Source organism: Balearica regulorum, chromosome 12 (genome assembly GCF_011004875.1).
Source record: "Balearica regulorum gibbericeps isolate bBalReg1 chromosome 12, bBalReg1.pri, whole genome shotgun sequence".
NCBI classification, from domain to species: Eukaryota; Metazoa; Chordata; class Aves; order Gruiformes; family Gruidae; genus Balearica; species Balearica regulorum.
The window spans coordinates 13,940,260-13,961,600 of NC_046195.1; the positions used below are offsets into that span (position 1 = coordinate 13,940,260).

At 39.8% G+C, this 21,341-nt stretch overlaps 1 protein-coding gene across 1 annotated transcript in view; it reads left to right on the forward strand.

The window, feature by feature from the left end:
* Positions 1 to 21,189, forward strand: part of TMC3 (transmembrane channel like 3) — a 34,092-nt gene extending 12,903 nt beyond the window's left edge. The window contains exons 3-23 of the mRNA XM_075764121.1: positions 337 to 480; positions 1,806 to 1,881; positions 4,887 to 4,968; positions 5,564 to 5,670; positions 6,681 to 6,779; positions 6,871 to 7,013; positions 8,491 to 8,638; positions 9,535 to 9,578; positions 9,736 to 9,883; positions 10,672 to 10,781; positions 10,974 to 11,052; positions 11,554 to 11,793; positions 13,387 to 13,515; positions 14,200 to 14,267; positions 14,501 to 14,629; positions 15,457 to 15,567; positions 16,076 to 16,201; positions 17,567 to 17,645; positions 17,847 to 17,889; positions 18,976 to 19,273; positions 20,021 to 21,189. Of these exons, the coding sequence (XP_075620236.1) occupies positions 337 to 480; positions 1,806 to 1,881; positions 4,887 to 4,968; positions 5,564 to 5,670; positions 6,681 to 6,779; positions 6,871 to 7,013; positions 8,491 to 8,638; positions 9,535 to 9,578; positions 9,736 to 9,883; positions 10,672 to 10,781; positions 10,974 to 11,052; positions 11,554 to 11,793; positions 13,387 to 13,515; positions 14,200 to 14,267; positions 14,501 to 14,629; positions 15,457 to 15,567; positions 16,076 to 16,201; positions 17,567 to 17,645; positions 17,847 to 17,889; positions 18,976 to 19,273; positions 20,021 to 20,855 (3,238 nt within the window). The 3' untranslated portion in view covers positions 20,856 to 21,189. The remainder of the gene's footprint in view (positions 1 to 336; positions 481 to 1,805; positions 1,882 to 4,886; positions 4,969 to 5,563; positions 5,671 to 6,680; positions 6,780 to 6,870; positions 7,014 to 8,490; positions 8,639 to 9,534; positions 9,579 to 9,735; positions 9,884 to 10,671; positions 10,782 to 10,973; positions 11,053 to 11,553; positions 11,794 to 13,386; positions 13,516 to 14,199; positions 14,268 to 14,500; positions 14,630 to 15,456; positions 15,568 to 16,075; positions 16,202 to 17,566; positions 17,646 to 17,846; positions 17,890 to 18,975; positions 19,274 to 20,020) is intronic.
* Positions 21,190 to 21,341: the final 152 nt, after the last annotated feature.

The following is a 21,341-nucleotide window of genomic DNA, read 5'->3' on the forward strand; positions in this document are numbered from 1 at the left end:
TTCCAGAAAAACATACAGTGTCTTGCTAGCATGATGTACAAGCTGTATGGCTGGAAATGCTCGGAGAGGAAAGACTGGGATTTGTGGTGGAGAGCAGGGGTAATTTATGATAGAGCAGCAAGTGGTGGGGAGGAAAAGAGATGCATCCCAGAGATGGGGAAATCATCCAAATTATTCATCAACTTTAAAACAATAAGGTTGTGTGAGTTCCCTAGCTCACTGCTGTTATATTGCTCTAATAGGTCGGATCCTGTGCAAAGCAGCAGTTTGCTGGGGATCCGAACGCGAATAATTTGTCTTGCTTTTCCTCTCATGGGGTGTGTGCTGGGCTGCCAGCAACTCGGACGACGATATCGGTGAAGAAAAGGCTGAGAGCCATGACCCAGAGCAGATCTTTCAGAACATCCAGTACCAGAAGGAGATTATGTCCAACATCCGCTGCCGGCCGTGGCCGATGAGGCAGAAGCTGAGGGCGCTCAGGTAAAGGTGTTTGCACAAAAGCTTTCAGGCTCACTGACTGTGACAGTGCTTCAAGCCTCAGAAGTTTTTCAGTGTAAGCTGGAAGGGATTGCCTACAGAAATGAGTAAGAGCTGCTAGGAAAGCATGCCATGAGGATGCTCTGACAAGATCTGAGAGCTGGCTGAAGGCAGCAGCCTTGGGGTGGAAAGTCTGCAGGTGAAGTTGTCTTCTGTGCATGCCCGTGGCTCCCTTGAGACACTCACTGCACAGAAGAGAGAGCAACACATCACGCTTGGGCTGTTCACCATTAGGACAGCATGTCAGCTATTCAGCGATGGAAGGAAAGGCTGTTGGTAATGCTAATTTTTAAGCTAAATTGTTTCACTCTGTCCCAAAAAGGAAAACAGTCTGCCATTTTCAAGGTAATTGCACATGACGATCACATGGAATGAGAACAGAAGCAGGTCAGAACCTTCAGGTAATATGTAGTAAATGGCAGTAAATACTGGACGCTTGTAGGTTTAAAAGGTACGTTCAGCATAGTAATAACATGTTTCATAGCTTAAGATTGCAATTATTGTATTAATAATTCCAAATTTACAATGAAAGAGTGGGTACCTAACTCTTTGGGCCACCTGTCTAAATTGCGTCAGGTCTTTCACAGCGGGATCTGTTTGGGGCTTGCTTTATTTTTCCTTTTCATCTGGCGTCTTTCTCTGAAAACCCTGTGTGATGCTAGGATGGCATTTTAGTCACGAGGAATCCCTACCAGCAGTAGAGTCCTTGTGTAACCTTGGAAGCAAAGAGGGATTTTTCTCTCTTAGGCAGCGTCTGTGACTTGCTGCCTTCCTGCTCCTGTTGATGAGATTTTGGTGGTCCCCATCCACCTTCTGCTGAGGTCAAAGACTGCTTATGACCAGATGAATATGCACCTCTTTGCATCTTACAAGAGCGCTATGCCCTATTTGCAGAAGAGGTGTTAGTATCCACGTGAGATTAACTAGGCTGTAATGGAAATCTTTTAATTTTACTCGTTTGGGTCGGACTGTTTTAAGAGACAGACTTTGAATCAGAAGGACAGAGAAAAAACCCTAGAGGCATAGAAAACTCTCACTGCAGTCAAAGTTTTGAATGCTGAGACAAAATTCTCAGTGGTTTTAAATTGTCAGTGAAAACCTCAATAGGGAAAGAAAAAAAACCACTTTGCCTGGATAAGGATTTTATGGTGAGACAGTCCACGATCTATTTCAGAGCATTTTACAACTTTTCTAGTTGCCGCTTGTGCAGAATAAGGGGCTCCAAGTGACGGGATCAACGTAGAATGAAATTCCACCTTCTTGTGCAGGCAGGCGAAAGAGATCGTGCTGAAGTACGAAGGGAGGCTCACTAGAACCAGAGGTTACCAAGCTGCTGGTGCAGAGGTACGGCTGCTTCTTCTTAAATTACAGCTCTTTTCTATACCAGTAGTCACCTGCAGCTTTCATTCACAGAAGCGTATGTTTGCTGTGCAGTCCTGATCTCCAACTCGGGAACTCTGTAGAGAGAGGAAAAAGCAGTTAAAAGCTTCTTTTGTGGGGGGTTTTTTTGGTGTTTTTTTTTCTATTGTGAATTTACTAATTTAATGAATTACTAATTCTAATTTACTAATTAAATGAATTTACTAATTACATTTTTGCAGACTAATTTGATGTGTGTTGAAGGATGGATGTCCTTCTTATTAACGCAGTATGACCTTCCTTCTCAAATAATCTCAAATGCCTGTGCCTGCTGGAGGGGGTGATGGGAACAGGGTACCAACAGCCCGATGCCAGCATTCCCTGAAGAGCTATTTCACCAGACTCTGGGGCCACAGTTCAATAGTTTAGTATGAAAAATGTGTCTAGCTGTTAGTTTGGAAGACAATCCTACAATAGCTTATGGTAAATACATTGTTAAAGAAGGTTTTTGTTTGCATAATGCTCAAAGAATTTGAATCTAATCATAGCAAATCTATTTACACCACTGAAAACAGACCCTGGCACTAATTCCTGGAAATTAATAACACGGAGGAAATTGTCCGTAATATGCAACCAACAGAGAAGAGATCTTTAGTCATCTAAGCGGTCAAGAATATTTTTGTCATCGTAATAAGTAGACTTTTAATGAGTAACTTAATTCAAAAAGGCAGGGTCGTAACAGTAAAATAGAACACCATGCATTTTATTCACGTGAAGAAGTGTAAGGCTGCACGCATACCTGTTGTTCTGCCGTGTTGGCCCACAGCAAAGGTTCAAAGTACAACTTGCCAAGGTAGGAAAGAGTCATTTTTCCTTATTCTGCCTTTGTGTGTGTGGCAAATACAGTGGAAGTAGCAAATGCTGTTAAAATAAATACTGGTTTTTGCCGTTGACTTGAGCGGAACTGGGATGTTACCTAGCAAGAGAAGTGCTAAGGGTCTGCAATACGTGTCAGTAAACCTGAGATTGGGCTCGTTACTTGCTCATATTCCCCTTCCTACAAAAAAAATGGAGGCTTTCATCCTAGAGTTCCTGATGAATAACAGTTTGTATCTAATTGTCTCTATTTGCATGTATTTGCTTGAAGATATTCAGCACAGGGATATAATTCAGCAGTTAATTAGCACCGCTCATTATGTGTAGGAGAACAAATTAGGGAATATAGCCTTCACATCAGGGCTAAATTCTGCATATGAACAGAGTGAGCTGCTTTTTTTATTTTTTTTAAATTGGAAGGGCTTCATTTTCACATATTTTCTCAGAAAATAGCATGGTGACCAAGGAGACAAAAAACGTAGCACAGCAGAACAAGCACTACATCATCAAAATAAAGAATTCAGTCATTGAACATGTGCTAAGGACAAAATGCAGCTGTAAATGTGTACATTTTTCAATAAGTTTTTAAAATTGGAAAAATACGATGTTCATAATTGGACAATCCATTCATGATACTTTTAATGAAAATTGAAGTTAAAATACCTTTTACTGTTTTGACACTGAAAATGTTTTTCCTTTTCAGTTTAATTATTTTATATTTGCATTGTATTTTTTTTTACATTTGCAATTAAATGCCAGATGCCCATACTCTGGATTTCTAAGAGTATAAATTATCTGTTCAGGTAGGCAGTAGGCAAAAAAAAAGGTGATAGCTATCTAATTATAATTTTAACACACACTACTCCCGCGTGGACACCTTTGTACACATTATAAATCTGCAGTACAACTGGCGCAAGCTGCTTGATTCCTTTCTCAGCCTTGCAAACCCTGTTTTCAAATGACAGTAGCAATCCCAGCAATTCCCATGCAGTTCACGGCATCTACAATTTCTCTGTTTAATTAAAATACTTCCCGTTCATGCAATAAAATACCCATACCACCATAAAAATTAATTAACTTTGGCCAAAGAGATTGATGATATATTCAGTAATTAAAATGTTATTTACTCCTCTTTGGTTTTAAGAGATTAAATTATGTGATATAATATTGACACTGCTGCTACCTAAAATATAGGGGTTTTTTTTAATATCTAGCTGTACTAAAACTACTTTATAATGCATGATAGACAAATATTATTTTTCTGTTAATATTATAAAGTTATGGCTCTAATTCAACAAATCAAAAACAGTGATGCTTTTACAGTCAGTTTTGCACATGCAGATTTTTTTCTCGCACATGCGTATGCACACCACACTGTGTGCAGGAAGATGCTTTCCTCTGACCATGCAAAAAAATGGAGGCTGAATAAAGACTCTACAAAATACAACTACAGGTTTTCTGCAGGTGTCAACTGTGATACAGAGAGCTGAGAAGACAGTAGCTGAATTTGCTGCTGTTGTATACAAAAGCTTATTTTTCCTCTAAGAAAAACTGGCATTATGCTTCTCTTAAATTTGAAGTTAGTTGTCTCTTCATTTGTTTGTCCTAGAAATCAAATTTATTATGTGTAGTGCAGCAGAATTCCTTCATAAATTACAGAGAGGGTAGGCATCCTGGCAATACCCAGCCGGGATGAATCCTGCTGCCCGGACCTTCTCTGCAGTTCCTCCCCTCCGCAGCCCCAACCACGGAGAAGGCGACAGGGAACGGCACCCCTGGGCTTCCTTCTGCTGGTTCCTCGCGTCTTCGTGGGGAAAAGATGCAGACGGGCGGCTCCTGGCTGTACAAAGGCGCTCTGCCTCATCTTTGTTGGCATTTGGCTGCTAAAACAGAGTCAAGGACTCCTGTGCCCCCCATGTTTTGTGTGTTTCGAAAACCCACCGTGGTTTGCTTTACCCACAGACATGCTCTAAGATTTTAGTAATTAAAGTTTGTAATATTTCTTGTGATGCAGGATGGGAGAGACGTGAGCAAAATACTCTGTGTTTCTCTCTTTATTTATATTTTTTACATGCAGAACTGTCATATTTCTCATTTCTCTGCTTTTCTCTCAGCTTTGGAGGAAGTTTATTCGACTTGCGTATAATTTTGTGGTCATCTTTATTCCATGGGAAATGAGAATAAAGAAAATTGAGAGTAAGTACAGAGATTTAATGGTATTGAACAATAAAGCACTTGCTAAAATGCTGAGTCTTATGGTTTATTTTTTAATTTACTGAATTAAAGAAATAATTTTTGGGAGAAAGAGTTAAACATAAATTTTTAGCAGTGATGTTTTCACTTAAAACCTTTCAGAACTTGGTTCTGAAAATGCAGAAAGATTTGATTATAGTTTATCACCATCTGTGGGGCAGCATCCTGGGGCCAACATCCCCCATGCTGTCACCAGCCCTTGAGGCTTTGAATTGAATTAAAGCAGCCCCTAACATTTCGTCAGCAGTCAGGTCATACCTCTGTGCTTCAGTGGCAAAGGAAAATGGATGCATGATGTCACCCAACGTAGCAGCTTCTTGCGTAAATGCTGCTGGTAATCCTGAGACTTCCCCAACGGAGTTTGGGTTGGAATTATATTTTCCTCAATGACATGTTAACATGTTCTCTACTTGGCTGTATGCCCTGCGTGAATAAGAAAGGTTTTTCTTTTGTTTAGTATTAAAATAATACTTTGTTCATAAATGATATGAGCTTTTACAGACTGTGTAGCTCAGATAACTATTTTCTGTGGTTTAAGGTCATTTTGGGTCTGGAGTTGCCTCTTACTTCATCTTCTTGAGATGGCTATTTGGAATCAATATTGTACTTACAATAATGACAGGAGCATTTGTAGTCTTACCAGAGGTAAGAACATGTTAATATTTACAGAAAAATGCTTACTGTTGCACTTCCCTTTCTGAATTGGACAAATGCCACTCTTAAAGGCATGCATCAATTTGAAATGTACAATTGAAAATGAATTATTTAAAATAAATTCCACTATTAAGAGGGTTTTTCTGCCAAAGGATAAGGGAATTTTGCTATTAGTGTTAAAGATATTTTGTCAACATGGTACTAATGCTTTTACAGAATATGTTTGTATCCGATTACTAAAATGGAGAACGAAATCCTAAAAGCTGTAGTTTGTGTTGAGTACACTCAGGTCCTGTTAGTGCTATTTACAGGCAGAAAAATGTAATATCTCGCTCCCGACTACAGACGATTGTCCATTAGAAATCGTTTTCTACAAGTTCTGAACAGCCACAACTTTGTTTAGTTCTTGCATGCAAGTAAGGCTATTTGTTAAATTTGTTAAATTATTCATAAATATTATTTTGCCTCACCTATGTATGCTTTAATAACGTTATCGGAAAACATGGGAATATCTGATTTTTCTTCTTATTGACTGAACTAAAAAAAAAAAAACTAAGTACTCCCAAAACAGGCAAAAAAGTAAACTGAAATTAAAAAAGGCATTCATGTTTTACTTCTTTAAGAAAAAGTAGATTTAATCTTGAAATACCAATTTGAGATTAAACACTGTCACGTTTACTTTAAAAATGCTAAAATTAAGACAAACATAACTTTTAAAGCTATTTGGCTAACGGTTTCAGTTGATCTCTCTTTTCATTTCTCAGCCAATTTGAAGATGTCTACAGAGCGCTAAATTTCCTCATAGGTAGACCACAGGTAGCAAAACCCCATCTGGTTAGTGGAAAATGAACGCAGGATTTCTCATGGAGTTTCTAGTTTAGGATGAGGCATGACCTCATACTCGCTATCCTGACAGCATCATCTGCGCGGGCAGCACTTGGTGGGTTCTGGTGCGCAGCCCCGGCTCGGACCATTTCTGAGACCACCTCTCTCCTTCCCAGCTACTGGCCGGAGCACCGTTCGGCAGCACAGCCAGCAAGACCATTCCCAAGGAGCATATTGCATCTGCTCAAGACCTGGACACCATCTGGTCACTAGGGGCAAGACTAAAACCACTCTTTATTGTTTTGCTATTGCTGTTCTGTTGTAACCATTCATTCCTGCTCTTACTGACGCCTCTGGTCTTTGCAGGGCTACCTCCAGTACTCTGTTTTGTTTTATGGCTACTACGGTCGTGACAGGAAGATTGGGAAAGCTGGATACCGGCTGCCTCTTGCCTACTTCCTTGTTGGAATGGCAGTGTTTGCTTACAGCTTCATCATTCTCTTAAAAAAGTAAGGCTTCCCATTTATTGCTGTTGATAAGCTTGCATGTTCAGGCAGTCATTCCCGAATTTCTTCTGTTACTTTATTAATCTGTTGAAGTCTGGTCATATCAGAGAGGCAGACTGAGCTTAATTCTAGCTGCTGCTTTACTTTGCTATCATTTATCTCCACTCGCTCTTCAGTCTCCCCGTCTCTGAAAGGAGGGCAGCACAGAAGATCATCTGTGTGCTTTGTATAGCGTAAGGTCCAACATGCATGGAAGACCTTTCCTTTTTCCTCTTTTCTGGTATGAATATTGCTATGACAGAAATTTATATTTTAAGTGTAATGCTTTCAGCATTATTATTCCCATCTACTGAAATACAACCATAAAAATTCCACCCTAGATGTAATATCACCTCCAACATTTCAGCCGGTACGTGGAATCCCATTTGAACGAGCGCTTAGTTCCTTTGCTGTTGAAGGGCCAGGAGTAGGAGATACTTAGCAGAGCGCGGAATACTGCTAGCGCTGACCATAAATCTAGGGATGTGCAATGCTTGGAGAGGGGCAAGGTCACACTGTCTTCTCCTGATTTGCTTTCCCTTCCCTTCTGGATACCTATTTATCCAGCACAGTGCAGCCCAGGGACGTTTTTAGCACTGCCTGTAGTAACTCTCAGTTTTGAAGCTGAACCTTCCCTTTTCATTTTTTTTTTGTTCCACCTGCTGGTTTGTGCGAAGGGTCACTGATATGTTTGACACTGATCTATGTGTCTGCAGTTTCTGGATATGATTAGCTCTTCTCCTTCCATCTTACCTCACTGACTCTGCTCAGCTGCTTACAGTTCCCCTTTTAAGGTTGTTCTTTTGGATGTCCTTTCTTTTGTAAGATACTAATCTTCATTTCATTTCTTACACTTTGCAATATTCTGCTATCTTGCCTATCCGAGATGAGTAGGTAGGGTTTTCTTCTTTTTCCCAAGGTCTGTAAAATAGCACTGAGTGGTAACGTATATATTGGTGGTAACGTATATATTGATGGTAACGTATATATTGATGGTAACGTATATTTTGAGAGTGCAAACAACACAGAAAACAATCTTGTGCATGATCACTAGTTTTGCCAAAGTAGCTTGTAACCACAGTAATAGTGATCTTAGCGATAGTACCTTCCAGCTGGATCCTACCTGGAGATCATAAAACTGAAATATGCTTAAGTCCACAGCTCTAGTGAGATTTATTTGCTTTATTTGTCAGCTATAAGGAATGTAAATAGCAAAATGCCCTTCCACAATGAGTCACTTCTGCACTAGAACAAAACTGAAGTTCAGGCTCTGAACCTCACCCTGTTTTATGTTCTTTAGAAAGCTGCCAACAATTACACTAGTTGCTGCAAACTTTTGGTAGTTCTAAAGTTGTAGACATCTGAAAACTATGAACCAAACCAGTGATTTCCTTCATCTTCGCACATTAACAACACTTGAATATTTGTTATTTTTTTACAGAATGGCAAAGAACTCAAGAATGAGTTTAGCAAGTGCCTCTGATGAAAACTACACTTTCTGTTGGAGACTGTTCTGTGCTTGGGACTATTTAATAGGAAACCCCGAGGCTGCAGAGAGCAAAGCTGCTGCCATAGTTAATAGCATCAGGGTGAGCAGCTGACCTTCACGTTATTTGGAGTTGATTTGTTTGTTAATCTGGAAGCTAGATAATTCTTTCCTCTCCTTCCCTTGCATTTCCTATTGTTTCTTGGTATTCATTTACAGATCTTTTTGCCTAGGGGAGGGCTGGTATCGCATCTTTGTGTGGTATTGCAGTCACATCATACTGCTGACGCTGTCGTTCTGTCCCAGTCATGGCCATTGTGTTCTTCTTCAGAAGAGTTTTATTTAATGCCACTGTATGTGCAACAAGAAGTTAGATAACTAGAAAAAATGGGCTTGTGATGTAATTTCATGGAGTAATAGAATCAAATTTATGTTAACAGTGTGAAAACACTCATTTATTTCATCTCTCCATAACAAATGGTCCAGAGACATTGTACAGCTCTCTCCATATTAGAAAATTGCTTTAAATACAGATGTTTTCCATTTAGAATTTAAGAACAGATGTGGTTTTCATCATAAGGAATTTATTTCCCAAATTTGGTATATTCTCATTAAGTCATTGAACAAAATTACTTCAAATTGTGTCAAGGATAAATTAATAAGCTATGATATTTAGTTATTTTGATGACTGAGGGTAACTTTTGACAGTTCTGTATCATATTACTGACACACGTCCTGAAAAAAGACCCCGTAGCGTAAACCTCTGGTTGTACCCCTTTGAACACGCATGACTGAAAGTGCACAAGTATTGGATTACTCAGAAATCTCCTTTGCTATTTAAGTTCACTTGTCACTCCTAAAAAACTATGCAGGACAGAGAATTATTTATCTACTTGCACTTCCAGGAATGTGACTTTTTTATTAGTGTTATTCTGTGAAAGATATGTGCATTATGTTTGCTGAACACTATAAAAATGATAATGCTCTGTTTCTTTCAAGGAAGCTATATTGGAAGAGCAGGAAAAGAAGAAAAGCAAAAACTTGTATGTATATAAGACCAGAGATACTTTTCAAAGCGCTGTTTCAATGCAGATAGCAGTGCTAATCTGCTTGTTTCATACTTCTAAAAACCATATTAGAAAAGATCCCTGGTGTCATAAGACAACCTCCTGTATTGGCTGTGTCTTCTTCCCCCCCCAGGGCAGTGACTATAAGCTTAAGAATTATTGCCAACATCCTTGTGCTTCTCTCGCTTGCCGGAAGTATTTACATCATATACTTTGTCGTTGATCGATCCCAAAGGTTAGAGCGCACCAAAAAGGAATTGACTCTTTGGGAAAAAAATGAGGTACGCTGTCTTTATGCCACCTCTGTGTTAGAAGCAGGATTACTGTCTCGGGGCTCTGTGTAGCAATAGTGTGCACTGAGGCGTAAATCGCAAGAGATTAGCCGGGAGAAATGAAGAACAAGAGGGCAGACCTGTGCGGATACCTGGATCTCTCTTCGCACACTTGCTCCCTCTGCTCTGTAGCAAGGTGTTGGCAGAGCTGACGCAGGCAGGGGGATGCTGCAGGTCCTCGTTACGCACAGACTGCAGTTCTAGCTGACCCTGATTTTGTGAGGACAAAGAGTAAACTCTCCTGTCACTTACAAATCTACTTTTGTGCCCATGGTAGAGCTGAGCGAATGCTGGGCCAACAGACTAGAAAGGAATCAGCTTTGACAACAGCTATTGATTTCAGCTGGGGGATACTGAATGCTCTGTGAATATTTCCATTCAGAGGAACGAGTGGATACTGAGAATAGGAAGTGAGTAGATATGGAGAACTACTCGTCCATTTCAGAGGAAGATGCTGGCTTCACGTTTTGCATGTGTAAAGTTTTTATTTTAATTAATGAAGTAATAACTTTAAAGCTAGAATGCCTGGAGTAAAGATTCCTGAGTGGTATTCCGGATCTATAATTCTGATCACAACTACTGTTATTACTAATGTCAATGATAACTTTTTAAAGCATCTCGTCCAAGAAAAACAATCACCAAAGCATGTGCATCAGCAGTATTTCAATCAGCTGCCAAGGTACTGCAGCAGATCTGCATGCAAAGCTACAACAAAGCTGTGTCTTTCTGTTCTGTAGGTAAGCGTAGTTGTGTCACTGATTACAATGATTGCACCCTCTGCTTTTGAACTTGTGGCAGCTCTGGAGATGTATCACCCAAGGACCACTCTTCGCTTCCAGCTTGCCAGGTATGGGCATTATGCAGTGTAGAAAATATGTGGGAAGAAAGGGAGGAAGAGGAGAGACGTGGTCTGGTCACATGTTTCAGTGGATACATGTGACACTGATACAAACAGTGGTTTGTCCAGCCAAACCAGAGAATGTAGGAGCAGTCCATGGGATAACAATGCTGATAACCCGTATCTTATTTTTGTTTTCAGGGTTCTTGTTCTATACCTGGGAAACCTCTACAGTTTAATCATTGCTCTCCTGGATAAAGTGGACAGTATGAGTGTCACTGTAAGTTTAACTTGATGTTTCCTGATGTGTAAAGCCAGTAGACTGCATAGATGGAATTCCATTTGTTGTGATATTTATGCAGTCAGATGAAAATTTGTTTGAAATTGATAAAAAAAATTACAGTTTATAGGATTGTAAAGTTTAGTTTGTAATGTTCATTTACAACCACTTGTAGCTTTTTAGACTAACTACATCCATTTGATTGCTAATGTATCACAATAAATAGATTTCTGTGCATTGCTTAACTACAAAAAAAAAAACAAAACCAAAAACCAAAAAGCCATCACTTGATGCCAAAGATTTCCAGCTACCCAAAATCAGCTTTCAGTACTGTCCTTACAAGTTTCATCTGCATCTGTACATTGACAGCTACTTAAGTCACCTAGCTGCTGCTTGAAAATACATGAAGATGCGCACCTGTGTGTGCGTGGTGTAGAAGGTACAGGTATCTGCATGTATGTACAGTTGAAAAAGTAGCTTTCTGGATATTTATTATTTCAGGACTCTGACGTTAACAACAATGCAAGTAATTCTACCACCACCTTAGCAACGACAACTCTTTCCAAAGAAGACAATTTATCTACACCTATTCCTGATGTACAACTTAAGAGAAATGGAATTGTCACATTGGAAGGGAGTCGTGCTAAAGGCTTGACAGCCTCTGACTCTCTGGTTAACAAAACAGCTTCCTTTAACACCCACAACCCACAGGATCAGTGCTGGGAGACGTATGTTGGTCAAGTATGTAATTGTTTTATCATGTCATCAACTTATTCCTAATCCACATTTGACAAAAAATTAAAATCATGTTGTGCTGCGTTCAATTTTAAAGCTTTTCTTTGTATAAATTCCAGAATTTAGCTGAGGGCAGTGTAGAAAGAGTGAAGATTACGCAAAGTGATATGGCCACAGATACAAGCTTTGTTTTTTGTTCAGTATCTACAATGTGTTTAGTGTTGTACAAATGTTCTTTTGCCAGGCTTTGGTCTCTGTCTTCAGCTCTGCACAGGCAGACCTCTGCAGATGCATGATACAGATCCTGTTTTAGTAGGATACATACTATTAAACCCATGCACAGAAACATGACCATGAAAATGCGTAAGCAATAACACGCACCCTGTGCAGATTCTGATTGCTGCCTGGATAGATGGAGATGCAGACCCAAGCCAAGCATGAGATTGTGCTCTTGGTCATTTGTACCGTATCTCTGAAGTCTCTATTCATTCCGCCTCGCTAAATCACTAGAGAATCAAGTGTTCTTCACTTCAGAGAGAAAGAGGACCACAACAAAAGGTTTCAAAATACTGTCAGTGCATAAGAACGGAGACAGTTGGGTGGTAGTGCCACGTGTGCGTGTTCCCCAGTTAGGTTGCAGAAAAGCTGCAAACTTAATATGACGCTTTTTCTTCCCTACGCGTGAGTGTATCTCATTTGTGGCCTTTGCTTTGAGTGACTAGCAGTGGCACTAACACAGAGATTTTAACCACACAAAATTCAAAAGATGTCATTTGATCCCAATGCACTTTGGTCCCTGTCAGTGTTGTGCTTACGTCTAGGCCACTAGATTACGAGTGATGCTAGCGTACTTCTGAGCTGCTTGTTCCAGAGGGAGCAATGTGAAAGGTTTTGTTTGATCATCTGGAGCAAAAAGACCCCTCCAAGGTTTATTAACCTGACTTCTACTCTTGTATGCCCCTCTCCCTGTTGCACAGGCATCAGGAAATTTTTAGAATGGGTGTTCATGGGGTTTTCTGACTGATTGGTTTTTTCCCCAGAATGGACTAGAGATGTTTGAAATTGAATCTTTTCTATTTAATAGTACAAATATAGAGCTCTATTAAATATAGAATAACCCCATTCATTTGTAAGCACTAAGCAGATCCCTCTTGCGGCTTGATGATCCTACTGCCATTGGGTTTTAGTTTTGTATGAATAACAAGCATTTCTCATTGTGAAGTACTTAGCAAGTATGTATTACAGCAGTCAGTCTAATAAAGGATTGGGTACAATAGAAAAAACAACCCATTTCAGTTTATCTAGATAAATTTTCAGAACAGTCATTAAAAAGAAAGCTTGAAGCATTATGACCAGGGTTTTGTTGCTGCAAGCAATAGAAGGCACAGCGGAAGCTTGATTATATTTGTTCTCTTTGCTAGAACAAAGGCAAGTAAGGGAAAAGTCGAACAGGAAAAGCTTAAAAGGAAGTAATTTATATATCCAAATCATATTTTATCAAGTTACTAGGCTTGAGCCAAAATAACGTACAAATGCAAGAAAGCCATATGCAGTCCGTTTGCTTCTAGAATGACTCAATGTGAACAATGTATATTTCAGGAGATGCTAAAGCTTTCCATTATCGACATGATTTTCACAGTCGCAAGCATCCTGCTGATTGATTTTTTCCGTGGACTGTGTGTCCGATATTTAAGTGATTGCTGGTGCTGGGATCTAGAAAGCAAGTTTGTAAGTATGGTCTTTATTTTATCAAACTAAGATGCTGAAGATGGCTAGGCTCCTTCCCTTACTACTGAATGTCCTCAAAGCCTGTCAACAGATAAATAATTTCTTAATATCACACACCTGTAAATGCACAGCTCACACATTTAAGTGAAGCTTAAATTGGAGGGTGCAGGGTAAATGCTGAGATTGGGTGTTTTTCTCAAGCCTGCTCCCATGGACATGGCGCAAAAGTCTTTGTCTTTCTCAAAATGAGATCATGGAGCAGTCCCAGAGTCAAAGATGAGACAGTGGGTATGGAGTTCCTCTCCGCATCCTCTTTTCTGTAGCTGTAATATCTATCCATAATGCAGATAGTGGTCCAAGAAACAATAACCAAAAGCAGATAGCCCTTTAAGAAAATTACAGTTAGTAATATTTGGTTAGCAAGAAGCTGTGGGCATGAAAGGCTGAGGGCTGTTCTTTGTCCTTAACTAAAGACGTGAAATAAACTAGAGAGGAATTAGTTTATTTAATCTCCTGCCGCAGAGTAGGTTTTACTGTGTTCCCGCTGCCTGCCAAAAGTTGGTATTTGATCTGGGTGTTTCAGGCTACGTGCTGTCTGCAAACTGATTTAGTCAAATGCTTCTAATAAATGATCTGAGTAGAAGATTAAGACAAGGTATTCAACCTACGCTGTGTTTCTTGTAGCCAGAATATGGAGAATTCAAAATTGCAGAGAATGTTTTGCATTTGGTCTACAACCAAGGAATGATCTGGTATGTAGTCTATAAGCGATTTTTCTTGTCCTTTGTTGGCTGATTACTAGGTCAATCTTGATGATTTCCAATGAAACCTGTATCCAGGTAGGATATCGGTAATGCAGTCTTTTATACTTTATTATAACAAGATTTGTTGATAGTGAGCTGTTTATTACCTATTTTTTTTAATATGTTCTCTTGCTATTAAAATTGCTTCTGGCAACACTGAGACTGACCTGATATTTTTCCAGGATGGGAGCTTTCTTTTCACCTTGCTTACCAGCATTCAATGTTCTCAAGTTGATTGGACTCATGTACCTGAGGAGCTGGGCTGTGTTAACGTGTAATGTACCACATCAGCAGGTTTTCAGAGCATCTCGGTTAGTCAAAATAGGAACGAAAGATAAAGAATAAATCAAATGTAGACAATGGAATTGTCTTCTGTGCATAGGAACAAAATGACAGGATTTTTTTAGCTCTGAAAGTTGACTATCAAATTTGATAGTAATACTGACAGCAAAGGTCTGTGGGAAAAAAAAGCCCATAGTTACTGAGAAACTGGGGGGGGTTGTAAAGCAGGGTAGTTAAAGATGTGCAAGAACTGAAAAATATGTCAGGGAATATTCCTAGACCAATATATGTGGCCTAACATAAATGTGTTACTGGCATAGAAGTCTGAGCACAATAACCTACATGTGTTAACTGTCGTGAGTCCTATTTCTTGATGTTTCTTTGAACACTCTGAAGTATCTGCTTGTGTCTGTTGCATCGCACAACAGATTTCCCCATTTTTCTTCTATCATGATGAATATCTTAATTGTTTACTCAAAATCGAAATAATTTAGGGCATCTTTAATTCTTAAGAATCAGTTATTTCTAAGGTGTTTTGAAGGCAAATCAACTTCTGACACTGTTCTTTTTCTCGCCCAACACGACTGGGCAGTAAAATCGGTTTTTATAGAAGGCTGCTATAAACCGTTCTCTGGCTGCAGCTGTGTATCTGGAAACCAGTGCAAATAGGATTTTGATCATTAAGAGTCTGTCTAAACTGTCTCTGTTCAGACTTTCTAATCATAGCAGAGCGATTTTGATCTTTCAGAAATGTAGATCTTGAATTTGTTAGGTAGATACAGACTTGCAGCTTTTATGTTGCCTCTGTTTTTCTCTCTGATTAGTATAATCTGAAACATGTCACGCCTTCTTGCAGATCCAATAATTTCTACTTGGCCATGTTGCTGTTCATGTTGTTCTTGTGCATGTTACCAACAATTTTTGCTATTGCCCGATATAAGCCATCTTTAAGCTGTGGTCCCTTCAGGTAAGTCCTAATGGCCTAATGAAAATTGCAAAGATTTTATTTCACCCTCTCACAGTAAATTAATCAGGTTCAATAATACACAACTTATTGATTTAAAAAAAAAAAAAAAAAGAGTTGATAGACAGGACAATATATTTCTGCTGCCAATGTTTTCCATTTTTTCCTCGCATTCTGAGTGAGGCTCGACATTTTGCTTTGTATACGTGGTTCAGATATTTTATGTTTGCATGATGTAACGTGCCACCAAGCAATCTAGCACACATCACCGTCTTGTGTCTGAATTCAAGCACCCTCCAAGCCTGGCCAAAGATTTTCTGCTTTGGAAAAATTGTTAAAGAGCAAATAATGATCAAGTTGCTTTTATGTCCCCCCCTCCCCCCTGTTCCAAAGTAGGTTTTGGATGAAACTCCTTGTTTATGCAGTGCAACAGCACTTAACAAATTGATGTAACTAGGATTTCTTAGAACTTAATTTTACCACCTTCTTCCCCCCCCCCCTCCTCTTGTAGTGGACAAGATAAAATATATGATATTGTTTCTGAAACAATTCAAAATGACTTTCCTGCATGGTTCAACACAGTGATTACTTACATCAGCAGTCCTGTGGTTGTCCTCCCTGCACTGCTACTTTTATTGTAAGTACTCTGGTTTTCACAGGCAGCTTAAATTGTATTAATACTGGCCTTATCTCTGGAGAGTAAAATGTTGATACTGAGGAACAAGCACTGCTTTATTGTCATTTTATTAAGTATATCTGAAAAAAAAACACCCACCTTATTGAATATAAGGTATATGGATCAGATGGGAATAAGAGTATGTCAAAGACTGTCATCACATTTTCAAAAGGAATTTCTTGTTCTGGAATACCATGTTAAAGCAAGTTCTCTATATTGTGTCAAGGCTTTCAGTGCTGCTGGTTCCAGGAAGTTTTAAGATCCTTCTTCCCTCTCAAGAGCTCCTCAGAAATTAATTTTCCATTTCCTCATGGTCATTAATTCAGTTTATGACTGTGAACAGGGCTCAGTCTGTCATTTAAAGAAGCTACTCAGTCATCCTGATTTCTGGCAAGATAAATCAATTATGAAGGTCTGCTCTTAAGTGTTAATGTAATATAACTTGCTGCAGACTTTCCAGTGGAAGTCCGTTCTTGCTCTAGTTTCTAAATAATTGTTTGCAGCTGGGAATTAATATTTACTTCGAGCTGTTTGAAATTCACATTGCTTCTATGAAGTGTCACTTGTCTTACATGTACCTTTATATATTCCCCCCACCCAGTCCCGTAAACTACAGAGGAATGCAGAGTTTGTCCCACCAGTGAGCTATTCAGACAAATCAAAAAGACTGAGGCAATGTTTCCTATTTGTAACTTCTACCTCTAAGGCTCCAGCCATCTAAATATGAACATATTGACAAATTTAAGTAGATGTAGTGAGTGCTTCGATGGCTAAGCACATATGTAAATGTTTGTGGTTTGAAGTCTAGCTATAAGACTTCATCTGAAAGCCAGTGTAATCCATTATGTCGGGCCAGAGCTGATCTTGGCTGTGCCAGTGTAAACAAGGTGTTACTCCAGTGAGTCAACAAACTTACGTTGGTATGAGTGTGCACACTCAGCTGTAATTCTGGTGTCTTTGTTCCGTAACATTGGACTGGGAAAAAAGATGAGAAAATGTTTATCAAAACTTTCATTTTTAGTGCATCCAGAATTTAAACAAACAAAAAAAAAAAAGCTAGAAATGCACACAGGGTTACGTGCACAATGTAGAGACCCACAAAAAATACAGGTGCAATTAGAACTGCTGTTAAATCTATTTTCAGTGTCACTTCTTTTTCATGTATGTTTGCTTGAAAGAAGGCTGTGATCCATTATCGCAGTAAAAAAAGGAGACGCTACAAAGCGGCAACTGAACCTGTACATCATTTTGATGACCTATAAACTCTCAAAGAGAAAACTGTCAAGAATGTTTCAGGTGACTCATAATCACCTCTTTCACTTCCAGCATGCTAATCTATTACCTACAAAGTATTGCAAGATCATTAAAATTCACCAACAATCAACTGAGAATGAAGATCCAAACAGTAAGTCCAGCTCAAGGAAAGCACTTTTACATGCAATTTGGTGGGTCTTCAGTAAAGTACTAGCCTAATTAAATCTCTGCAGTCACTTTCAGTGTTTCACAATGTAAAACCAATCCTGTATTTTTCATCATTACACAGCAGTGGATTTACTGTCTAATCCATAATAATTTACTGCTTCTCATTCCTCTAAATGTGTTTTAGGAAAGAACTGAAGATAAGAAAAAAGTGGTTCAGATGGCAGTAGGTAAGTTGGTGAGCTTTAGAAATGCCATTATTAATAAAGCATTTGGATACAAACCCATTTTGAATTCTCATACACATAGGGAAGTTCAGCTACATTTAAAAAACTGTATTTCCTGTAGAGTCCTCCTTTTAAATGGTTTTTGAGCTTGACTTAATCTTGGCAGCACTGACAGACAAGGTGTGTAGTTGACACCTAAATTCTGCTGGGCTCTTTGGACTCGGTATTTTCCTGCTTTTACCACTAACAGGGCAGAACCTGGGAGGCATCTCTGATGATTCAAATCATGTCAGACTTGTGCAAGATTCAGAGGCTAGTAGGCAGAAGAGGAGGAAAGGAACAGCCCCTATTCTTTGACCTGAGATGGATGAATATTTCATAGGCAATTAAAAGATTTCAGACTTAATTGTCTACTGTGCCTGAGGGAATCTGAACCTGCACCTTCCACTTCCCAGATTTTAACTGAGATACCTCAGAAAGGACGCCGTCCTTCCCAGTGAAAGGAACAAGTAAAAATTTGTCAAGCCAAAGAGAAGACATAATTCAGTAGCCTTATGGCTAGATCTTAATGCTATTTGAGACCCCCTTATAGCTCTCCAGTGGACACATAAATGGTGAAATACCTGATGGATAGCAATACAATGATCAAGAGTGACTAGTAAGGGCAATGAGGTATGTGTTCCAGTGGGATTTCCTTTGTCATGGGAATCAAATTCAGCTTTTGGCTGTGACCAGCACAGTCACTGCAGCCAGTTTGCTAACTTTGGCCACCTTCATATTGGAAGTGGTGTATGTTGTGAACTAAAATGGGGCTCTGGCAAAGAGATGTTGGCTCGTTGCCCATTTTGGACTCCTACAGTGCAATGTCCAGGGTTTCTGCTATGTTCCCCAATACTACGCCTGCCATCTACTGTAGTGTGCCAGTCCACCCCTTTGCCACCATGTCCCCCAGTGTGACACCAGTTTCTCTTTTCCGAACACAGCAAATGGAATCCCCTGACCGAAGGGTGAATTTGAGCCACTGCATTCATACAGCAACTTCTAAATTTAGGAACATGGACAGTTCCTGTAATAATTTCTGTTTTCTAGCCAGAATCCAAAATCTGGATGGGAATGACAAGAGACCAGAGCAAGAAAGTGATATTATCAGCCAGGAGTCTTCTGTTCGGTCCTCAACTCCCCGAAAGAACGGCAGTGTTTTGAACTTTGAATCTCCCGTGAGCAAAGGCACCAGAATACAAACCATTTCCCAGTCTGTGCCCCAAACTGTGCCTTCAACTGATGTTGCAAGACCTGCCAATGCAACTCCCACAACTTCAACCTCTTTAACGCCAGCTCCCTCAGTATCAAGTGTACAGAAGCCAAGAAATGATCGCATCTCAAACAGGCAAGACTGCTTTGGTTTTGAAATGGCATTTCTTCCAGCAGCTCCATGACATACCTGTGCGTGTTTACAAAATAGCTGCGTATTCAGACTGTCTGGAGCAGCAAGACAGCTGAGGAATTTTTTAAAAGCAGATTCATTCAGGGGTACTATTCAGATTGTTGGTGACACCACCTCCTTAATGAATCCTTAATTGAGATGGGATTATAAAACTTCTGAAATTAGGTTGTTGATGGAGTTTACCCATGTCTCAAGCAAAGGTAAATACTCAGCTTCCCCTCTGGCATGTAACTGAAACAGTTTGTGCGGTATACTGTTTCCCCGAACAAGACAAACTCAGTAAGAGAGAAGGCACTCAGTGCAGAATGCCTGTGCAGGCCTAGCTGTAGGACAACCAGGTTGGGACGTGTTGGTTCAGATGGCAGACTGCTGATTTAAGCTTGGTTTTGTTGAAGTGGTTGGATAAAGAGTGTTTTTAAACAGTTCCCTGAATAATAAGACAACAGAACGGGAACATAACCTGAGCGCTCAATAGTCTGCTGCCTTTTCCCAGGGAAGAACAAATGTATGTCCTAATTTCTAGGGTATGTTTCTTGAACCATTCCTACAAATATGGAGCAGCAGAGATTCCATAATCTCCACCCTTACGATCTAGTGTTTGATTTCCAGAGCAATGAATTTTTTTATATGTATTAGATTGATAGATGAGTGTATGTCTCAATATTTCCTTCCTTTTTTTCCTTCCTAAAGGTACCCAAGTGTTGTGCATGGGAGTGCAAGCGAGCTCTCTAAAACAAAGCCCTACACACCAGTGACTTTCAAAAAGCACACCGAAGATGTTCATTCTGACCCTCTCTTCAGAAAAGGCATTCGGCAGGTAAATCCGGATGCCCTTGGGGCAGGGGCTCCCGTTTTTGTGGGACGCAGGCCATACGCTACCAGGTATTTTCTTGTTAATGAAAATGAGTCCCGCAAAAAATCGCTCCGTTCTACCTCCCGACTCCAAAGGCACTTCAGAAAGGATGAATCGGGAGACATTATTGAGTTGTATCCACGCAATGTCAGAAGATACGTGGTTCGAACACCACACCAGCTGTATTCCCCTCATCCCAGTGAAGATGAAGAGGATGAAGAGGAACTTAGGAGAGAATTCATGAACAGATCTCATCGCCCTCGCTCACTGTCTGATCTGCGCCCAGCACCACGATTTTACATTGGGGAACATGCTGATGGCCACATTCTTATGAGCAAGGATTTAGCCAGAGTGCAGTACAAATCCTGGGATGATGGTTTTGAGCTGGACCTGGACAGACCTCCGTATGCTTACAGGAAAGTGCACCTGAACTATCCCGAGCCACGCGTGAAACCAAAATCAAAGCAAAAGCTGGAGCAATCTCTAACAGAATCTGATTCCATTTCCATTGAATCCAGCAGTGATCCGCAGAACAGCAGCAACGATCAGTATATCCAGGTCATTCATAGCAAGGAAAAGTATCCGAAACCTGGGACAAAACTCGCCAAAAAGAAATCAAAACACAGTGTTGATCTAAACAAGCCTAATGAACTGGTATGCTCAAATGTCTGAGAGTGTGCCCCAACCTTTTTTGTATTTTGAACAGGTGTATGTGCATTGGTTGTACTCGCTGTTGGAGGTCTGTCGGAGTAACTACAACATAGTCTTTGCAACAACAGTGTGTGCAGCCATTTGAGGTGGGAAAAGCATAGTTAGCCTAGTGCTTCACTGTTAACTGTACCTTGCTTTAATATCACAACTGATATGTTGCAAAATTTGGAAGGGACAATTATTCCAATTTATTACTTGCTGTTATGCTGTTAAAAAACAAAAAATCCCACCTACGGGAAAATCAAAAGCCTATGTACTTGGGGCACTTTAATTAAACCAGTACAAAAATATGTCAGACGAGGCTCTCTCTGTCTCTTTGACACAGTCACAGCTAAAGATGCTGCTACTGAATAAAGTCAGCAGGTAATCGGCTTCCTATGAATAGCTAGCTGCTCTTTAGTATAATTTATGACATCTTGACGTGCCTAGTTTGAATACAGTGTAGTT